Source organism: Mauremys reevesii, linkage group 1, assembly GCF_016161935.1.
Source record: "Mauremys reevesii isolate NIE-2019 linkage group 1, ASM1616193v1, whole genome shotgun sequence".
NCBI classification, from domain to species: domain Eukaryota; kingdom Metazoa; phylum Chordata; order Testudines; family Geoemydidae; genus Mauremys; species Mauremys reevesii.
Genome location: NC_052623.1, coordinates 222,635,737 through 222,658,870, shown reverse-complemented (window position 1 = coordinate 222,658,870; position 23,134 = coordinate 222,635,737). Strand labels below are relative to the sequence as shown.

Genomic DNA, 23,134 nt, shown 5'->3' with positions numbered 1-23,134 from the left:
CTATAAATGTATGTGGAGAGCTGGGCATCTAAGAATGGGATTCACAACAGCTGAGTGGGAGGCTGCTGAAGCTAGCCAATAGCAAATGCTGAGTAGAGGGTTAGACTTGAGTCCGCTTAATGCCACTTGGGAGTCACAGATGTGAACCCGCCCCTGGAATTAGGTGTTTAATCCAGGTCACCCCTGTCTGAAGTGGGAAAAGAAAAGGCAACTTGGAGGTTCTGATGCCCTTTTATACACAGTATTTAAAGCATTCAGCCTGGTTGTGGGAGATCAGGGTTCAAATCCCCACTCTTCTGGTCTCAGAGCAATCACTTGAATCCAGGTTTTTCACTATCCAAGTGAGTATGCTAAGCACTGGGCTACAAGGAGAGTTGGGGGATAGTTCCAAATCACCTCATACCAAGTCTTGAATCTTGGCTTGTCTCTTTGTCATCTCCTTGTGGATGTTTTGCTATCTATTTCATTGTAACTTGGTTAAAATTGAGCTCCTTTAATTCCTCTCAAGATCTCCACTGCATTATCAGTCACCATTGACAGTACTACCATCCTTCCTGTCACTCAGATTCACATAAGGGTCATCTTTCACTTTTCACCATCTCTAGAGCCATACATCCAAGCTGGATCCAAGCCTTGCCACTTCCTCCTCCCTCGTATTTCCATTATAATATAATAATTGGAGATATACCTATCTCCTAGAACTGGAAGGAACCTCAAAAGATCATCGAGTCCTGCCTCCTGCCTTCACTAGCAGGACCAAGTACTGATTTTTGCCCCAGATCCCTAAGTGGCCTCCTCAAGGATTGAACTCACAACCCTGGGCTTAGCAGACCAATACTCAAACCACTGACTAAAATTCTCTCCGGTGCTTATCTGCATCCTCTCAGACCTTCCTGGCACCCACCTCACTCTCCTGTCTAGTCAAAATGATGTTGCAAAGTCACCTATTTGACCTGTCACAGTGACAATGTCAGTCCCCTTCTCGAGTCCCATAGAACATGTTATATGCAAGCTTTTTGTTCCTCCTTTGTGGGTCTTTCACAAACTAACCCTTCCCCACTTGTCTATTCTTGTATCCAACCCTGCCTTTTCTGCTCTGCCAATGCTGTCAGCCCCTATCATCCATTAGTTCACCTGTCACACAAGCACCTTCCCATTTTCTTCCATTCTGACTCTTATGCAGGGTCACTCCCTCTAAACTAATCCATAAAACCATTACACTGTGCTCCTCCAAATAGCTCCTTAAGATCGACTTCTTCCAGATGCCTGTGGTAAGTTGCCAACTGATTACAGCTAAGCAGATGTCTCCAGTAGGAACTTCTGATATTTATCGTACTTAATTATATTAAAGACATGAACCAACTCAAAACCGTCTATCTGTGCACATAGTTGGCCTCTGCAAACTCGTGATCTTGTTACTTTTACCCTCATTATTTATCCCTCATTCTTTTCAATTGTTGTTACAATTACTTGTTGTGACTTAGCTTCACTTTTGATGTATGTTCTTCTAGGGAGGAACTGCCTTTTTTGCTCTGGTTAGAACAGCATTGAGCACCAATTGTGGCCTCTAGGTACTTCTGGGATACAAACAATAAATAATTGCCTGCCTAGGATTTTTTGTGCATCTGTATTTTTGTCTGAAATTTCATGTGTGCACCTATATGGATTGAATATAAATTGGCTTTGAAAAGTAGGCAAACTATATGCTTCCAGACAACTGTGTAAACATACTGTTGGAATCATTATGTGCCCATAATGACATTTAAATTTCATTAATTCATCCCTAAATTTATAAGGATCGCTTTCTCCTGTAGATATTACATTTTTTTTGTGATTGAATATTAGTGCTCCTAAAAGTTAAAGTTAAAGACTAACAACTCTAGTCTGAGGCAATCACAGAGCACAAAGCCATTGGGCAGTCTTGTGCACTATTGGTGGGACTCAGTCATAAAAACAACATATAACATATCTCTTGAGAATAGATTGAAAAATCATGAATTGCAGTCTCTGCTGAAGATTCTTGAGGAATTTTGTTCCTATTTGTTCTTAGTCTGTTTTCAAACTCTAACAAATAGTTCTAGTATTAATTACTTAACACTCTTTAGTTAGTTATTTGCCAGTGTAACACCCTTGGAGTTCAAGGAGCATGGCCCCTATAAAACCTTGTTCTGAGGCAGAAGAAGTGCATGTTGTTTCAGGGGCGTGGGAAGTGGGAGAGCGACAGGGCGGGTATGTCTGTAGCTCCAGACAAGAGGGCTACACCGAGCAGGCCCTTGTGTAAAGCAGCAGTGGAGAACTAGCCTGGAACCTGGGAGGGACAAAGTGGCTGACTGGGGCCACCCCAGGCCTGGAGCCAGGAGGAGCACTGTGTCAGGCAGGAATCACCTGAGAAGGATAAACCAGAGCCTGATTACTGGGGCTTGTGATCTTGCATTGAGAATAAAGATGGAGGCTGTAGCTCGTTAAGTGAGGAGGTTGTTGCTCTGTGTGGCTTTGTAGAGAGTGGCAGAAGAGGGCGCCGGAGGGGTTTGCTGGGGAAAATTTACTGGCACCAAAGACTCACTGCCAGACTGGAACTTTGCCCAAGACTCCTTGCTCAATGGCTGCCCCTTTCAGACTGTGGTACCACTGGGGCCTTGTGTTGGATGTAACCCTGTTTTACTGCTGTTCCTCTCTTTCCCCCTGTTGTTTTTCTCCATTCATCCCTCTGTGGTGAAGTATTTCCCTTTCCTTAATTCCTTGTACTATTCTGGTGCATGTGTGTTTACACCAGGGGATGTGGAACAGGTATTCCTGGGTTGGAAGGGACACAACTGTACATGCTTGTGCACCATGCATTTCATGAGCACAGGCGTATTCCTGGCATGGTTTACCCCCGTCCGCGCTAATTGCCCTTTTTGCAGAGTGAAGGAGACCCTGGCACATGTCTATTTGGAATGTGCCAGGTTGCAGCCCCTTTTTCAGCTTGTCCAAAACCTTCTCCTAAGATTCTGACCACACTTTCCCCCACATCTTTTGATTTATGAACACCCAGTCCATATCCTCACGAAATCACGAGACCTCCTCATGAACCTCCTCCTGGTGCTGGCCAAGATGGCCATCTATAAAACCAGGAGGAGGATGCTGGATGGGGAGGTGCGCTGCGACTGTGGGTCTTATTTCTGTTCCCCCCTCTGATCACGTGTCTGGGCAGAGTTCTTCTGGGCCATATGTGCTGGCTCCCAGACACCTTCAAGGAGCAGTGGGCGCTATCTGGGGTTCTCTGCTTGGTGTCACCCTCTGGCTCCTGGCTTATGACTCTATGATCTCACTCCTGCCCTTGTTTTCTTATTAGTTGTCCCTGAAGCCATTTGGGCCGCGGGTTTAGTCTCTCATCCCCTTAGGCTGGGGGATGGGCCTTCAGACGTCAGATGTGGGTGAACTTGTGCCTGCCCTTCTCTCGGAACTGATGAGGTGCTGGACTTTGTTAGCATCCCCATCAGTGCGCTGGAGGTTGGTCCTGGCAGGTATCACCAGAATCGGAGATCTCCTGGACTACGACCGGAGGGACTGGGTGGATCCTCTGGCATTTGGCCTCATACCCCATGGCACATACTCCAGAAGGTGAGGGCTGCCTTACTGCCCACCTCTTGGGTCTTCCTTGAGCAGGTCTTGTGGGAGGGTGCTCCCGGCCTGCCTCTCACCCCTTACCTTCTGGACCTTTTCATCAGGCCTCTGCCCCTCGCAACCCTCCACCCCAGTCCCCAGTTTCCCTCTGCATAACCCAAGCTGGCTATGTGATTTGCAGCTGGTTCATTTTTGAACCATGCCTAGGGAACAGCTGTACACATCTGTGCTCCTCATTTTCATTTTCTCACCCTTGTGTCCCTCCCTGGATGGGGAGGTGCTCTGTGACTGTGGGCCTATTTCCTCTTCTCTCTTCAATTACACATCCAGGCAAAGTTCCTCTGGGCCGTATCCACTGGCTCCCTATATATCTTTGAGGTGCGGTGGGTGCTGTATGGAGTTCTCTCCTTATTGTCCCCCTCAGGATCCCTGCTTTTGTCCCTGTAACCCTGACTCCCATTCCTGTTTTATCATTTGTTGTCCCCTGTATCCATTTGAGTTTAGTGACTTCTCCCCTTAGGCTGGGGGAGGGGCCTACAGATGTGGGGGGGCTTGCACCCACCCACCTTCCTGGGACTTCAGTAGGTGCAGGCCTTCACTGAAGTGCCCCTCGGTACACCGGAGATTGGTCCTGGCAGGAACCATGAGAATCGGAGGCCTCCTGGAGTACGACTGGGTGGATTCCCTGGAACTCGGCCAGCACATGGAGCTTTCCACTCTCCACATTCTCAGGTGTGTACTCCAGGAGATGAGGGCTGCCTTACTGCCCACCTCTCGGGTCTTTCTTGAGTGAGTCCTGTGGGAAGGTGCTCCCTGCCCACCTCTCACTTCTGGCCCTTTGGGCCTTGTTATCGGGTCCCTGCCTCATGAGTCCCCACAACCCTTCTCCCCTGAATAACCCAAGCCAGCTGTGTGACTTGCAGCCAGCCAGTTCATTTATGAACTACACCTAGAGAACAGCTGTATGTGCTTGTGCTCCATATTTTCATTTCCTCACCCTCGTGTCCCTCCATCACACTAAGTGGCAGGAACTTTTATCACCAGTGAAGGGTGAGGAACCCAGGTGGGCCAGCCTGTAATTCACCTTGGTCCCACGGCCCACCAGGGATATCAGCTGGCAGCTCCTTCATGGAACTGTGAGCACAGGCATGTATTTGGTGTGGTTGACCCTCCCCTCCCCTACATCTGCTCCTTCTGTGGCATCAGGAGACCCCTGCCACATGTCTACCTAGAGTGTGCCAGGTTGCAGCCCCTTTTCTGGCTTCTCCAGTTCCTTCTCCTCAGGTTCTGGCTGCACTTTTTCCTGCACCTTCTGATATGCGTACACCCCATCCAGGGCCCCATGAAGTCAAGAGACCTCCTCATCAACATCCTCCTGGCCCTGGCCCAGGTGTACATCCAACACACCCGGAGGAGGATGCTGGACTGGGAGGTGCTCTGTGACTGTGGAGCCTATTTCTGCTCCTGCCTTGGCTCACATATCCAGGCAGAGTTTCTCTGGGCTGAGTTTGCTGGCTCCCTAGACACCTTCGAGGAGCAGCAGGTGCTGTCTGGGGTTCTCTGCTCTGTGTCCCCTTCTGGATCCCTGCTTTTGAAACTGTAACCCTTCCTGCTGTCCCTGTTTTCTCATTACTTCTCCTCAGTACTTGCTTGAGTCCTGTGTTCAGTAGCTCCTCCCCTTAGGCCAAGGGAGGGGTCTTCAGCTGTGGGCAGGGATGCACCCACCCACCCCTCGATTCCCAATAGTTCTAGGCCTTCATTTCTGACCGGGGGTCAGGGGGGCATAAAATGAAGAACATGAACAAGTGGCCTGGTTTTCAGACGTGCTCCTTTTGCTTCTTTAAGTACCCAGATTTGAAAACTTCAGTCTTGGCCAAGGTCACCCAAGTGGTTTGTGGCAGACAGGAGCAGAGCCCACATCTCTTGATCCTCCTAGTTACAAGACCATTCTTCTCATTGGTACATTCCAATTAAATCCATGTTCTCTGGAATGCTGACTGCTTTGATGGAAGAGGTCACCCTGTCTCTGGCTGTTGCTAAACTTGTCTTACCAGAGATGAATTTCCCTTGAGGCTCAAAGACACTACTGAAGAGCAAGTTTTTACCTTTGGAATAGACCACATTGCACTACAGTGTCAGCCATTTCCAAATATATTTTCAGGGTGGAGTAGCAGAAAACCTGAAAGCTCATCGTCCCTTCAGCCTCGCCAACCTCAATCTTGATCTCACTTACACCAGTTTTTCACAAAAGTAAAACTCCATTTATTTCAGCAGAGTCAGTCCAGTTTTACACCCCCATTGGTGACAGGAGAATCAGGCCCAGTACATTTACTACCCACTCATCCTGCTTTCCTCCAAGCTAGGGTTATAAAGAAAACAATTTTGTTCAGAAATGGAAAACAAATGGAAAGATTTTTCTCCCTATCTTTCTCCTTTCTGTAGTTCATGCAATCTCCAGGACATGAAGTGTATCACAGACCAAGGGGAAATTTTTGTGATTCCTTTTTAAAGTATGAGGAGCTCATCCCTCTATGAGAGCACTTTTGCTTACAGTGAAATTCCATGGGGAGTATTTATACATTTTACACACACACACACACACACACACACACACACACACACACACACACACACACAAGAATGTGTGATTTTACATGTTTATAACGCTACAATTGACAGGTATGAGCCCTATATAGACCGACTTAAACAGCAATGGCTATTGCACCAGCTGTATTTAAATTACAGGTTGGTGAAGATGCAGATTTACTTCAACCAACAAATGTAGGGATTTGTTGCCAAACAGCGAATTGTGTCTATTTCAGCAAATTGTTCAGTCAGAAACAAATAAACAGGCAATGAACAAATGCTTTGTTTGGATAATGTCAAAGTGAAACATTTTGATTTTTGGGGATAAGCTCACCAGAGAATTTAGGCACCATTCACAAAACCCCAGAGGTTGGGGTTCCCTTCCATACACCCATAGCCCACTGATTAGGGTACTCACGTAGCAGTAGTGACATCTGGGATCAACTCTCTGCTCCCAGAGTAGGGATTTGAATCTGGGTCTCCTACATTCCAGGTGGGAGCCCAAAACCCCAGACTATTAGCTAGGTGGGGATAGTGCTCTGTCAGTCTCACCTTTTGAAGCTGATCCACTGTGTATAAAACATGTCTATATTCCCTGGGCTAGAGAGATAGAGTAAAGAAAAGAAAAAAGATGGGACTTTGTAGACTGGTGGTAGGGCACTCACTTAGGAGGAGGGATCCTGGGTTCCAATCCTTATGCCAATTTGTCAAATTGCTAATTTGCCAAAAGTTCCCCCCAAACCCCAATGAACATTATTTTTGGTCCAACTTAAACTGAATTTTTGTTTATTTTTAGGAACAGCCAGCAAACCAGAAAAACTCATAGACTCATAGACTTTAAGGTCAGAAGGGACCATTATGATCATCTAGTCTGACCTCCTTCACAATGCAGGCCACAGAATCTCACCCATCCACTCCTGTAGGAAACCCTTAGCCTACGTCTGAGTTATTGAAGTCCTCAAATTGTAGTTTGAAGACCTCAGAGAATCCTCCAGCAAGTGACCCATGCCCCATGCTGCAGAGGAAGGTGAAAAACCTCCAGAGACTCTGCCAATCTGCCCTGGAAGAAAATTCATTCCCAACCCCAAATATGGTGATCAGTTAAACCCTGAGCATGTGGGCAAGACTCACCAGCCAGCACCCAGGAAAGAATTCTCAGATCCCATCCCATCTAACATCCCATCACAGACCACTGGGCATACTTATCTGCTGAATATCAATTGCCAAATGAATTGCCAGAATTAGGCTATCCCATCATACCATCCCCTCCATACCAGTTATTCACCCAGTTTTAATTTAAATCTATACAGAAATCTACATACATCACCACTTGGTTACAGGAAAATAATGGGTTATGTAGCCTGTGGGCCTAATTCTCCTCTCACGCAGATGAGAATCAGGACTAATTTCACTGAAGTCAATAGAAAGAGCCTCAAGTGTTGTAAAATTGGGGTTGCTCCACTGACTTCCATGGAGTTACTCCCTGATTTACACCTGTGAACATGAAAGGAGAATCAGGCTCACAATGCAGGTGACTGGAGCTGTGCAGAAAAAGGTCATTCCATTTCCCTGAGGATTTTGATATTTTGAGGTTTGGTTTCTATACCATTTGGAATGAAAACCCAATGTTTTGAAATTCTCTATGAAAGGGAAATTCCCTGGGTCCCTGATTCAGGGACAGTCGGCCTGACTGGCAGTCCCAGAGCTGCAGACCTGGAAGCTGCAGGGTCCCTGGTTCAGGGGCAGTCTGTATGGGTGGCTGCCATGGAGCTGCAGATCCTGGAACCCCTGGAAGCCCAGGCTACAATGAGCCATGAGACTAGGAACTTGGTAGATGGAGTTCCCATTACTTCCATGGTCCCAGCTCCCTGTCAGCCCACCAGGTGAGCTGCTGGGAAGCTGGATGGACGAGCTAGCAGGAACCATTTCTGCAGAATGTTTCAATTTTGACAAAACAGCCTGGCTAAATAAAGGCTTTCCATCAGGGAATTTCCTATCAGCTCTGTGTGATACCCTGTGATGGGGTTCTGATGGTTCCCCCCTGGAACTGGGGTACCACTGAGCCCTCTGACCTACCAGCCTGGGCTCCCTCTCACACTGTGATGCTGTGACAAGCTGCAAAGCCCTCCAGCCTGCACTTTCACCAGCGTTCATACAGGTCGGGGCACACATGCAGGCTCTCTAACCCCCAGCTTCCCAGCTTAAGACTGCAGAGCAGTACCATCCTGCCCTGATCAAATCTGGCCAGTAGATGGGTTTAATACCCTGGTCCGCCTCTTCCTCAATGTGAAGAGGACCATGCAGATCTGTGGTTAACCAAGCTGAATTTTTTCCCCAGACACCTGAGTCAAACACATACTGGTTTGGATTAAAACATAAAATAAGTTTAACAACTACAAAAACATACATTTACACTGACTATAAGTGATAGCAAACAGATCAAAGCAGATTACCTAGTAAATAAACAAAAATACAATCTAAGCTTAACATATTAGCTAGGTAGGATCAGCCCCTAGCTATTCTGGGGCTCTATGCAGTCCCAGGCCTCTGCAGGAGGGGGGGCGGGGCTGGCTTGGAGGGCCTGGGGAAACTGCACCCTAGTACACATTGGCGGTACAGCTGGGGCTGGGTTGCTTCACTTCCTGCCGCTGGTGAGTGCAAGCGTGGCCTTACTGCAGTCCTCAGTGGAGTGGGGGTGGAGCAGGGAGTGGGAAGAGGCAGGACTAGGGTGGGGTGCAGGCAGATGCTTTGGGGTAGGGGTGGATTGGGGGCAGGGCTGGGGTGGAGCATTCCAACTCCTTCTCCCAAATTCCTGGCCCTACCTCCTCCCCCGGGTGCACCGCATTTCCCCTCCTACCCCTCCCTCCTGGGAGGGAGAGAGGAGAAGCAGAGTGGCGGCATGCTCATTGGAGGAGGCAGAGGTGAAGAGCGGTTCCTCTGCCTCCCCAGGGTTACTTCCTGTGGCCCTCCCTGCGCCCCACACCACCGCAGCTTACCTCCGCTCCTCCTGCTCCCCTGAGCGTGCCACTGCTGCTCTGCTTCTCCCCCCTCCCTCCCAGGCTTGCCGCAAAACTGCTGATTCGTGCAGCAAGCCTGGGAGGGAGGGGGGAGAAGCAGAGTGGCGGCGGGCTCGGTGGCGCAGGCAGCAGTGGAGTGGAGGTAAGCTATGGGGGGAGCGGTTCCTCTGCCCCCACCAGGGTTACTTCCTGCAGCCCTCCCTGCACCCCCCACCACAACAGCCCACCTCCACTCAGGGCTGGCTCCCGGCACCCGAAAAAAGAAAAGAAAAGGAGCCCAAGTGCTGCCCCTTGGGGAGTGCCGCCCCAAACACATGCTTGGAGGGCTCGTGCCTAGAGCTGGCCCTGGGCAGAGGCTACTGTTTCAAACCTTGTATGATAAGTGGCAATTACCAGAGGTGCCTCTGTGCTCAGGGTAGCAGCATTCCCATGAGTTGCTTGCTGCCTGTTCCCCTCTGCCCCCAGCAGAGGGCATTTATTCCTCAGGTGCTCAGTGGAATTACAGTGATAGCACCTTTTGGGCCCCTCTGTTTTTACAGGAGATTTGGGATGAGGGCTAGGGGGGTGGATTTGGGAGGCAAGTGTCTAGCCTCCCAGCCACTCTCTTTCTTCCCAGGGGAAAACAGGAACCCTGCTTCCCACCAGGTTTAAACCCCTCTGCCTGTGGTTTGTTTGCAATAGATGCTTGAGTTTGCTCAAGCTGATCAGCTACAGTAGCCAGTTCTTCCACAGTTTTCACTTTTTAGTCCCATAAACACTGTTTCATATCATCTTTACATATACTCAGGAAATGTTACTGAGCAACAAGGTCACATATTCCCTCAAAGCTTGTAACACCTTCTCCTTTTGTGCACTTATCCATCAAATCTTTCATCTGGTTTACATATGACACATTACTCATCCCAACACCCCTCTTATAGCTTCTACATTTTACTCTAGATGTTTCAGGTATAATCTGAAACCATTTCAAAACCATTTCTTTGAATTTACCATAATCTGAAGCATTCTCAATTGAACATATCCAGAGCTGTACCAGTCAACTTGGCAACCAATGTGGGCATCTTTTGGTCCTCAGGAATCTGGTGAAGTACTCACGACCTCTCAAAGGTGATGACATATTCAGCCATGTCCCCTGTCTGACTGTATGCAGGACACAAATGTTCCCATTTGTGGATTTTTGGAGAGGTGGGACTCATTGGAGCATGAGGGCTCTGGTTCTGCTTCTCTAGCAAGTCAAGTTGGTACTTCCTCTCTCTTTCCTTCTCCTCCATTTCTTCAGCTTGTAATTCCATGGCTCTTTGGTGTGCAGCTTCTTGTCTGGCATTCTCTGCCTCAATTTCCAGTCCTTTTAATTCCATAAATCTGATGTATTCTTTTTCCCTCTCTTCTGCCTGCAATCTGCACAGCTCCAGCTTCTTACTCGTTTTACTTACACTCATTTTCCTGTTTTTCTGTTCCTACTTCCCATGCCCAAAATAAGCAAATAGAAAATAACAAACTGGTAACCTCTTTGACTGATTTCCAGCCACCACACTTAAATGCCACTTAAAATCACCTCCAGTGTATGAAGTGCAAATCTCACTCCAAACAAAGAATTTACCATCAGTACCAAATTCTTTGTTACGATGTTTATAACAAATTTTCCATCATGAGAATCAACAATACCAGCAAATCTTTTATTACAGGTGTAGTAGGAAGAGAGCCTAGGATATAAGCCTTTGTATCAGAGACCTGGTTTGAGACCTCGGCTAAAGTAGTAGTCAAAGCTTTGCTGATATAAAGCAAAGACAAGCTGTGAGTAAGAGGCAGGAACTGCTCACAGAATCTGCCAAGAACAGGGCTGATATTGCAGAAATACACATTTCTCAGAAATGCCAGGCACAGAGTACTCACACAAACACATCTCAATATCAAGTGGTACCAGAACATCCTGCTATCAAAAATGGTACAAAAACACTCCCCAAGGATAACAGGAACACACTGACCCCTCCTAAAAGATAAGATCAGTATAGCAGTACATAATAAAGATGTTTTAATCAAATCAACATGTACAAGGTGATGGGTAATAATGAGCCACATCAGGGGGCAGTAACTAACTATGTCAGCGGCAGTATGTAACTTGTTTGTATCCGGGTATAGAAATGTATCTCAGAGGGAGTATCTTTGTCTGCCTTAGGGAGGAATAGAAAGTCCCGCCATTCACTGAGCTGGTCCACTGTTACAGGCATACATGTATTAGTGGTCCGATAGAGTCTGTGGAATACTGCTTTGTCAACAATAAACCTGGCTGGGTGCCTTCATCCTTTAATGGATTTTGTGGTCATTGGGCAGTTTGCTCGAGGTCTGCCGTGCCAGCTGTCTGCGCAGAGCTGGGACAGCACACAGAGGGAACACACAGATGCGGTCAAACATTGATCAACATCTAACCACACCAGCGACCCATGACCGTTGATCTGGTAAGTAAATGAGCTGTCCTCTGTAGGAATCACAATCTAATATGACAGAAAACCATGGGCTAGGGAACTCCGTTATTCCCTCAATGGAAATCCCCACAGAGTTTCATTAAATTGAACCCACTGAATTGCCAGCAAGGGCCGGCCCATATGAATTTAAAAAAGAAAGTGGGGAAAAGTGGACAAATGTGTCATTCTGGGGGGAGTTCTCCTCCTCTTTTTTTTCTTGTGAGTGATGTGATCCCCCTTGTGGAAGTAGGGAAAGAATTAATAAGGATTTGAAGGGGATCTTAATGCATGTCAGTCAGTTAGCAAGAGTTAGCCCAGCTGTAACCCTAATGATGTGAGACTTCTAGAAGCAAGGATAGTGTGAGGCAGAGGGAAAGAACTGTGTAAAAAGTTATTACAACCTTGTTACTGATAACCAAATATGCTGACTGGTGTCTTCTAGGAGTGAGAAAAATAAGATAGCAGGATGGCTTATGTATAAACAAAATACAGTTGTTGCTCATTATCGTCTGTATTATTGCTAGTTATTGCCTGTAACAAAGGTATAAATGCTTGCTGTAATTGTTTACCAGTTGAGAGACCTGTCCGGGACTGGGGCGACCCTGTGTCCTAGGGCACTCTCTCCCTGTATTGTAATTACTAGAGAAATAATAAAGTATTTGATTTTGCTGCACCCAAAGAAAAAGCGAGAACTGAGTTTTTCTCCGACAATTTGGGGGCTCGTCCGGGATGGCAACGCCCACGGACCTACAGACGGCTACTACGGATCATTCCCCTTTGAACTACATGGCGCCACATGAGAGGTATGAGACCTTTTGAAATCTCTATTGGGGTATCGGAGGAGGACTGTCCATGGGGACGTCTGTCTCTGTTGGGCTCACGCCATCTGAACTTATTGACTGTGCAGCAAGATCAGATGCAAGTGGTATTGGGGAAAGGCCCCAACAAGGTTAGTTTATAGCAGTATTGGGAACTGTTGAGTTGGCCAACAAAGAAATGTATAAGGTAAATGCATAGGTAAATGCATTACGTATGCACCGGTGCTGAGGGGTTGTCATACCGCCTCCTGGTATTGGGTCCGGACCAGATAAAGATGCATCGTGGTTAAAAAAAAAAAGAGAAAGAGAAAAAAAAGAGAGAAAAAAAGAAAGAAAAAAAAGAGGCCTTGGTGTGTGTGTGTGTACACCAGTGTGAGTGACTGTTACCGGAAGACGCCCAGAGTACCATGTGAAGCGAAAGCTCGTGACCAGGACTACTCTAACACAAGCCCGGTAACTAGTGGATCTTTAGGAGATCCGACCCACGGTGGGCTGACTCGGCGTGGCATCGTCCGGCGAGGAAGCTACCTGGGTCTAGGAGTGTGTGAACCCATCTTCCCTCCCCTTTCCTTTCCGTGTGGGCTACTGACAGTCTGATCTTCTCACTGGATGCAATCAGAGTAAGCGGCGCCGTCTCCCAGAGACTAGCCGACGCTCTTTGCTGAAGGGAGGTGTAGGAGAGTCATAGTCATCCTCGTTAGTCTCTCCTGTGTGAGTGCCCTGGAGGGAGGGATCCTTAGTTTATGAGCCGCTAGCGCGGACAGGGCACCCTCCCTGTGTGTGTAAGTGGAAAATGGGGGAGGGACAGTCTAAACATTCCACCTTACCCCCTAAGAGTACCCCAGCATATTACATGTACGTACATTATGGTCCTAAAACCTGCAGGTATTTAGAGAATTTGAGTCTTTACACGCATGAAAATCCATCTAAACAATGCCCATTAGAAGGTACCTTCAATCTAGGTAAGATCATAGCTCTCAGAGGAGCTTTTAATCACCAAAAAGCCTCTGACACAGTGTGAGCAATTTGTCTAGGAACGGGTTAATTTGAAATTCAGCTTGGCTTAGAGATAAAGAGAAAGTTGCTCTGTGTTCAAGGTCAAGAATCAACGCAGACTATGCTAAGTACAAAGAAAAACTGCTTTCGGCCCCAGCTGGCTGTGGGAAAAATATAGACAGAGGCAAACCAAAGGCAATACAAGTTACAGAACAGTGTGCCTTTGCAACCCTGGAACCGGTGTGGCTTGGTGACACTGGAGAAGCCACAGGCAGCTGACCTGGACTGAAATCTCTGAAAGAGACACCGCAGGAGATTCCAGGGTGTAAAAGAACAGCCCTCCCAAGAGCGGAAGAATGTTGGAAATTCTGGACAAGCTGTATACAGGATAATCTCCCGTCCACCTATTCCCCTTCTTTCAACGTTATACACAGACGTGGTCAGTCTGGACATGTGTGAGTATTAAAGTGGCTTAGGGCTTGGAGCATTCATGTTTTTCCTGAGTGATGTGAGAGCGTTCCCAACACTCTGCATTGTTGTTTTATTGTTTTTAATGAAGCTTTAAAATTTGGTTATATGGTGTGTTTTATCTTCCCCCAACATTCTGCAATGTCAGCCTGATCACCTGACATGAGAGAGAGATTGGTAACAGAAATTTGTCACAGTTTGGTGAGCAATTGAGAATGGGGGAGCCCTGCAGAATTTACACCATCTATCTGTTTTACCCTTGTTATTCTATGTTTGCTTTGTTTGTGTTTATATGTTAAGGATTGCATGATTAAAGGTGAGCCCTAATAGAATAAGGAAACACTATCTGGTTCTGGTTCTGTTCTGTTTAACCGGTTACTGTTGTTTTTCTGCTCTGTTCATTTGGGCGTTAGGTGTGTGGGCGGAACTGAACTTCTCGTTCGTAATTCCTCAGAGTGGAAGCCATGTGTGCGATGAAGCTCTGAGGTTGTACTGAGATCCTTCTGTCCCGTCCCCTGTAACGGACAATGTAATAGAAGTAGGAAAATCTGGCTTAGACTGTAATTCTCTCTGCTCTCTGTGTAATTTTATTTTCTGTTTAAGTGTCAGCAGACAAATGGGTGGGTCTCTGGTAAACCCCCTAAAGTGGTTTTGATTATATGTTAAGTAAATGGCCTTTATCCAATGGCCACGTATTTTTGCCCAGAGGGCAAGCCTCATGAGGGAGGATTCGAATAGCCTTGTGAGTAAGAATGTTTAAGAGAAGAGACCAGGAAGGGTGGGGGCTAGTTGAGAAGCCCACCCTCCTAGCTAAACTGGTATTGGAACAAGCTAGTGCCCATGGAAGGGACGGTTCAGCGAGAAAAGCAGGATTGGGCCCAGGCGGGCAGGCAACAGACAGAGAGATTGGAAAACAGGTTGGAAAATTTTGTGGGTGTAGTGGAAGGAAGAAGTAAGTAAGTATAAGCATGGGGATTTCAAATACCCACGACAATACTTGAAATGGTGATTTGAATTGATAAATGATTTAAGCAAGTGATTTAAGGGAGAGCGAAGAGTTAACTCTGTAGTTGCTGGAGGAAACAGCAGTTAAACTTTGTAAAAATGCTAAAGCGGAAAGTTCTTGGTGTCTTTTGAAATGTTTGTAAATAAATTCAGGCAAAGAAATTATTAGATTACAATCATTTGGCTATGAACAATTTTGTTAAATTAGCTGAAGAATGTATACAGTGCTACGTAATTGAAATCCTATTAGGCTCTAAGGGGCACTATAAGAAGTGCTTTTCTTTCAGTGTTTGAAAGCAGGAGTTAAAAGAAAAAAAAAGCCATCGAAATTCTGGTAAAGTTAATTATGTCCCTTTTAAGGTAAGAATCTTCAAGCTGTGAATAGCTTTGGATCCAGAAGCAAGCCAGAAAGCAACTGTATTAATGCAAATTATCTAACTGATAAGGTAGAAGCCACTGAAACCTGGGCTGCCTATGAAACACATACAAGAAAATATGGGGTAATTCCCCTGTTTTGCCTGAAATCAACAAGGGTATTTGTATATTTTAAGTAATGATTGACTGCCCAGAAGGGGTAGACCTCTGTTTTTGTCTTTCAGATAATCAAAGAAAACTAATGCCAGCTGAACAGCATTCAACGTACCATGATTTACTGGCACAGTAAAAATTATGTTTTGTGTTCTATGTTCTGTCTTGTGGTGTTTGTCTCGTGGCCAGAATTGTTGTGTTTAATATTTTCATGGGATGGTCTGATTTGAAATTAAGCGGAAGTGTTGGATTGAAATGCAGATACTTGTTTTGTTCAACTTAGAATACAAAGTGTTTGGATACATCGGGAAAATGTGATATACTAAAGTCTAATACATTTTCTTAAGAGAAATAAACTACATTGGCCAAATCTTTTAATTGAAAATTGTTATTAAAATTTGCATACCAACAGTCTTTGGAAGCACGGACATGAAAAGTTAACCCACTCCCAATATTGTACATGGGATGTTCTGGCTACCTCAGATTTCTAGCCAGACGGCTGGGGATGGTAGGAAGCTATTGCTGTTGTTAAATGTACCGCTCACAAGACCCCTCATGATGAAGTTACCCATGGAAATGCTTTGGCAGACTCTGCAGCCAAAGCAGCGGCCCTTTCCGTACCTCAGGCTGAACATACTTGTGTCCTAATTGAGCAGCCTTCACTAGCCTCCCTTGAGGATCTGGCTAAGATCCAGGAGGCTGCATCAAGAACCGAGAAACACTCTTGGAGTGCTGCTGGATGCATTTTACATACTGATCATCTTTGGCGTGCCCCGGATGGTCGCCTGGTGGCACCGAAGATGTTAATGCCCTATCTTTCTCCCATATACCATGGAATGGCACACGTGAGCAAAGGGGGGATGGTGCTGCAGTTAACCGAGACTGGTGTGCACCCAGTTTCCCTTCTGTAGCACATTCCTACTGTCAACGCTGTGTGATTTGTCAACAGCACAACATTGGTAAAGCTGTTAAAGCTAAGCGGGCAGCCCACCCTCCTCCTTGGGGACCTTTTGTAAATATTCAGATTGATTTTATTCAAATATCTAAATGTTGTGGTTATGAATATGTATTAGTTTTAGTTGATGCATTTACCAATTGGGTTGAAGCTTTTCCTTGCAGGAAAGCAGATGCCAGGACTGTTGTGAAACTTCTGCTTAAAGATTTTGTACCACGTTTTGGCATCCCTGTGAGTATCAACAGTGATCGTGGAACTCATTTTACTGGACAGATTGTAAAGGAGTTATGTGCAGCTTTGCGGATCCAGCACAACCTTCACTGCCCTCACCACCCAGAGTCTGCTGGGACAGTGGAATGCCAGAACAGGATTTTAAAAAATAAACTGGCAAAGATTTGTGCTGAGACAAACTTAAAGTGGCCAGATGCCCTTCCTTTGGCACTGATGAGTATGAGAGCCATTCCCAATTGAAAGACTGGACTCAGCCCTCATGAAATTTTGACAGGACGCCCAATGCGACTACCAGCTGCACCCCCACTAACCCTAGCTCAAATGGACATTCATTTGATGGATGACATAATGCTTAAGTATTGTCAGGCACTAATGAAATGTGTTAAGTCTTTTTATACACAGGTGAAGGAAGCACTACCGAAGGATCCTGTGCAACCTTGCCACTCCTTGGAACCAGGAGACTGGATCTATGTAAAGGTCCACCAATGAAAGACTGCCTTGGCTCCATGCTGGAAAGGCCCTTTCCAAGTCCTGTTAACCACTAACACCACTGTGAAGTGCCAAAGACTACCTGCCTGGACCCATGATTCTTACTGCAAAAAAAGACCCCTCCACCTCGGGAGGACACTTCTACTGATGATCAGCCTATTCTTTCCTCTAGTTCTACTGTGCTTCTGGACAGCAGGAGAAAAGGACAAGGTGAAGTGCTGGTTAACCTCTCCCTTGTCCACTGACAGACCAACTGTGCCTTTGAACTTTTCTAGAAGAAGCAAAACCATTACAGGGTGATGTGCTGGTAAACCTCTCCCCTGTAGGATGCTGAACCACAACTGTTTTGGGAAAGAAGAAGAAACACTCACTCCACTGACATTGCCAAAGTCCAGGAATTCCTTACCAAAAAGGACATTAACAACTGATCCTGGTGAAGAAACAAAGAATTATACACTGGCAGGAAGAAATTTGTGGGACCCCTGCTTGGGAATGTGGTATTGATTGGATTTTGGGGTTTATTCTACAGGCTGCGCCCTGTGTTCTGAGTAAATCCTTCAGCATGTATTGCCCTCCCTAATTGGATTTTAAATGACATTGCCCTTATCCAGTTTCCAGATCACCTCTACATACCCAAATTGCTTACAAGGGGCTGCCATTAGATTAGCACAACAGAGAGCCTGGGTTATTTCCTATGGAAGAAGAGGGACTTGATCAGATCCCTGTGGGCTGGGGCCAATAGTGCAGCTGCCATTTGGAATATTCTTAAAAGCCAACAACATGAGGAGAAATTGGGCCAACTAGAAAAGGACACTAGCCTTATTTTTGAAGCTCAGCTATCTTAAGTACAAGGTGGAATTGGTGAGTTACATGTCATTTCCACCCTTAGTTCTATGACCCAGAAGTTACTGACAGAGATGGTATTGAATATCACTGAGGCTGGGAAGGCATTGCAGTGGAATCTAGACCAGACTTGGCCCACTGCCCTTACAGACATATCAGGAGTACTATCTGATCTGTGGTCATGGAGACATACTTGGACACTTTCTGGATGGAAGTGTGGACATTCACGGTGCTCCTTCCAAGCATATGGACCGGTTAGGGGGGTGTGGGCTCCCACATACCAAATCCTGCCGGGTCCATGGGGAGGATGCATGTGGGACTGAATTATTTACCGAGACATCTGGGAAATTAGACCACCTGATATACCTAACTGATTTATAGTCAGTGTCCCTAGAATAACACCTGACATTTTGGATAAGAATAGGGAGTCAATGGACATTTTGGCCATTAGAACCACCACAGCTCAGTGTATCTATAAACTGAAGCCAGGGGAAGTTGTCACTGTTCATGATAATGCTTGCTGGAAGGGTAGAGGACAAGAAACTATCCTGACGGGACACCTACTTTTTCAAGTTAATGATAGCTGTGTGTATGTTAAAACCACCACTTATGTACTAAGTATGATGTATTGTGCTTTGTGACCAAAACTGTATAACAACCCCATTATATTATTGCTATGGAAATGTTATTGCTTGTATTGATATTAGTTAGATTAGAATTATGTTGTTGTGCTAAAGGATGTACTAAAAGTAATACCTTTTATGTCCATGCTAATCATGCATTGTCATTACATCCAATGAAAACCCCTAAGGTTGAAATATCTGCTGTAGAATCTGAAATCCATGGTTTAATGCAAATAAAGATTTGAAAATATCTGTTGTACTAGAAGTACAAAACGGGGGAGTGTGGAAGTAGGGAAAGAATTAATAAGGATTTGAAGGGGATCTTAATGCATGTCAGTCAGTTAGGAAGAGTTAGCCCAGCTGTAACCCTGATGACGTGAGACTTCTAGAAGCAAGGATAGTGTGAGGCAGAGGGAAAGAACTGTGTAAAAAGTTATTACGACCTTGTTACTGATAACCAAATATGCTGACTGGTGTCTTCTAGGAGTGAGAAAAATAAGATAGCAGGATGGCTTATGTATAAACAAAATACAGTTGTTGCTCATTATCGTCTGTATTATTGCTAGTTATTGTCTGTAACAAAGGTATAAATGCTTGCTGTAATTGTTTACCAGTTGAGAGACCTGTCCGGGACTGGGGTGACCCTGTGTCCTAGGGCACTCTCTCCCTGTATTGTAATTACTAGAGAAATAATAAAGTATTTGATTTTGCTGCACCCAAAGAAAAAGCGAGAACTGAGTTTTTCTCCGACACCCTAGAAGGACTGGCCAAACCCAGAATCATAGAATCATAGAATCTCAGGGTTGGAAGGGACCTCAGGAGGTCATCTAGTCCAACCCCCTGCTCAAAGCAGGACCAATCCTAACTAAATCATCCCAGCCAGGGCTTTGTCAAGCCTGACCTTAAAAACCTCTAAGGAAGGAGATTCCACCACCTCCCTAGGTAACCCATTCCAGTTCTTCACCACCCTACTAGTGAAGAAGTTTTTCCTAATGTCCAACCTAAACCTCCCCCTCTGCAACTTGAGACCATTACTCCTTGTTCTGTCATCTTCTACCACTGAGAACAGTCTAGATCCATCCTCTTTGGAACCCCCTTTCAGGTAGTTGAAAGCAGCTATCAAATCCCCCCTCATTCTTCTCTTCTGCAGGCTAAACAATTTCAGTTCCCTCAGCTGAGATTTCCTGGGATTCCTTCAGCCTGAAAGAAGAGAGGAGCCTTCATCCGCTCCCTCTATAAGGCTCCAGTCCCAGGCCCTAGGCAGCGTTAGCAGCCTGGGTTTCCTGTCAAAGCACAGACACCCACAATGGACCCACTTCCTCTCTCTGTGGTCATTTTCTTTGTCCCACAAATCTGTCTTGAAGACACAACCCTTGAAACAGGGTAGCACAGCCTCTGAGATTTCCCTCCTCAGTCTCTAAGGATCAGTATGCCCTGTTACACAGCTCACTGTCTTTTTCTTACACCTTCTCCTTTCAAAAGCATTGATTTTAAACTATATTTGTAGATTGTTATGGAAATAAACATGTCACTCTGTGAAAATGATCAGTTTTACTGGGGTTTCCAGTAACAACTCAGTGACTTACTTGTTGTAGCCTTATTGGTTCAGTGGAAATCCAGATTCTTATTAACCCTCCTCTTGTCATTATTTTCTATAGAATTCATTTATTGTTCTAGCAGAACTATTCATCCTCTGCATTTATTGCTAATTGGGAAATCTTTTCACAGATTGTTCAATTTCAGGTGCAAATAACCCAGGGAGAATTTTCCATTTATCTCCTTGAATTCAATGAAAGTTTGAAATCTGAATTCGCTTTAGGAACTACCATGTTGCTCATCTCAGAATGTCTCTACCTGATTTCTAACTTTTACCACATGCCTGATGTGTAAACCCAGCCTCCTACCAAACAGCCAGCCATACCCAGAGGTGGTCTTCCCTCATTTCTTGGTTTGTTTAATCTCAGCCTCTCCTTGTGGTGAGCCCTGGAAACTGCACACTCCATCTGGCTAGAAAAACATCCACTAAGGGGAAGACTTTCAGAAAAAATTTAATATGAAAAAGGCATAAAGTCAAGCTGAAGAAATTATAGGCATAAAAAAGCAGGAAACTTCCACCCCCTCCAAACAATGGGAAATTATACAAAGAAAGCTTATGAACCTTTTCCCACTCACTCTTGTATTTCCTGAAACTTCACACAAATCCTATAAAAAACACCTGCTTTGTCTATCAGCTAGGAAGGGCCTTTCTCTGGGCTATCATTTCTGAGAGAAAGAGGTGAGGCGTTTACATCAGAGGTAGGCAACCTATGGCACGCCTGCCGAAGGCGGCACACGAGCTGATTTTCAGTGGCACTCACACTGCTCAGGTCCTGGCCACCGGTCCGGGGGGGGATCTACATTTTAATTTAATTTTAAATGAAGCTTCTTAAACATTTGAAAATCCTTATTTACTTTACATACAACAATAGGTTGTTTATATATTATAGACATAGAAAGAGACCTTCTAAAAATGTTAAAATGTATTACTGGCACGTGAAACTTTAAATCAGAGTGAATAAATGAAGACTCAGCACACCACTTCTGAAAGGTTGCCGACCCCTGGTTTACATCATGACAGGGTTATTTTGTCCAATCAAATTGTTATGATATTGAAACCCCAGAGTCACCATGTCCCACATCATCATAACCTGTGTCTCCAGGAGGCAGAGACGGGGTTTCCTTCTCCATCCCAGAAATAACTTCACTCCTTAGCGAGTGCCGACTCCAACCTGAAAACACCAAGGGGGAGACATACAGTCACTGGATCCATTCTATGGTTATGTGCGGCTGCAGGGCAAGGTGGAGTGTACTTTACAGCAGTGGTTCTCAGACTTATTTGATTGTGGCCCCTTTCTTTGAATCCATAGTAACTGACACCTCCCCTCCTCACCACACAAGTACATGTAACAATTTTAAAAAACAATCAACATCCAGCTCTCGCTAAATATTACAAGCAGTAGGGCATTGAAAGAGCCATATAAGTATATAGCTCTCCAGAAGCCCAGCTCTAAGGCAGCACTACTGCTAGCAGCAGCAGTGAGAAGTAAGAGTGGCAACACCAGACCATGGCATCCTTACTTCTGCATGGCTGCCAGTGGCGGTGCTGCCTAAAAAACTGGGCACCCGGACAGGACCAATCTGTGCTCTGGCTTCTCACGCTGCCCCAGAATATATTCTGTGCTGCCCAGTTTGAGAACCACTGCTCTACAGTACGGATTGAGAATCGTGTCCCCCCTTCAGTCTTCGGTCTATGACATGTTCTAATGAATCATCTCTATACATAGTCTGGAAATTAAAATCTTTGTTTGCCAGACCAGGTAAAGTTGCCAAGTGCCAGCTGTAGCTACCTGTCACTTCATGTACAAAACCCGAGCACTTACCAGCAAGGAGCGCTTAGTTAAGAACATTATAACTTTCATTCTGCCCATTATGAATATTAGCACGTTATTCTTATCAAGTGCTAATCAATGTACATTTCATCACCGCTGCACCTGTTCTGGGGTGGCTGATGATGTCTCTGCTCATGACACAATGGGGAAGAGAGGGAGATATTGGCCAAGGACAATGAGCAAAGCTCATCCCATATTTTACAGGATGTGTCATGGGCTCTTTAACACTGGTGCATCAGTAACAGAACTTTGGTGTATAGGATTCTGCCCAAAAGATACACATTCGGTGAACTGGTGGGAATCGAGCATATACAGCACCACCCAGCAGGGACCCTGCTGTTCCTCTCCCCATGGCAGGCAGTGGAGCCTCTGCTTTGAGGGAATGGAGAGATGAGAGAAGGAGAGTTTGTCTCACAGGCGTTGGGTTGGCCAGAGCTTGCTGTTTACTCCACATTTACAGCCCTCCCACTCTGCACAGACACTGTGAAGTGCAGACAGTTCTCCACTCACCTGTCTGTGAATCCTTGTCCCTGTCATTCACCCCAGTGCCTTGCTCATCATTCTGCCCCAATCCAGGGTCACCTTCAGGGTCAGACACTTCTCTGGCATCATCTCCTGTGACATCTCCAGGCAGGGCAGGGGCATCTGACATGAAGACATGAAGTAATTAAGACAATATTCACAGTGAAGATAGAAATAAACTACAAGCTGCAGATGCACCAGCCTCACTGGTCCCTGGGGATCTCTCAGCACTGCCACCCTCAGGGTGGTAAGAGGAGCTCTCCTCTGGAAACCTCAGACTGAGGGGTTTTATATATCACATTGATTTGATACGTTTCAATAGCTGGTTGAGTGGATCCTAGAGCTTTCACGTGACAAGGGGATGGGGGAGTTCTAGAAAGAGGTGACCGGGATCTAGTCCAGAGGGATTGCTCCACAAGGCATTTGGTTACAATAATTACAAATATAAATGACTTGGAATTGTCCAGAGTTTGTTCCTAGCTTCCTAAACTGGACATTATTTTTAAAATGTCTTTTCAATGTGTTCTCCTGATAAAATTTACCTCATAAACTGCCAT

At 45.7% G+C, this 23,134-nt stretch overlaps 1 protein-coding gene across 1 annotated transcript in view; it reads right to left on the bottom strand.

Annotated features, from left to right (window-relative positions):
- Positions 1–11,513: 11,513 nt before the first annotated feature.
- LOC120371459 (antigen WC1.1-like) overlaps positions 11,514–23,134 on the bottom strand; it is a 47,242-nt gene continuing 35,621 nt past the window's right edge. The window contains exons 10-12 of the mRNA XM_039487260.1: positions 22,566–22,700; positions 21,294–21,395; positions 11,514–11,578 (exon numbers count right to left, since the gene is read on the bottom strand). Coding sequence (XP_039343194.1) covers positions 11,514–11,578; positions 21,294–21,395; positions 22,566–22,700 — 302 coding nt within the window. The remainder of the gene's footprint in view (positions 11,579–21,293; positions 21,396–22,565; positions 22,701–23,134) is intronic.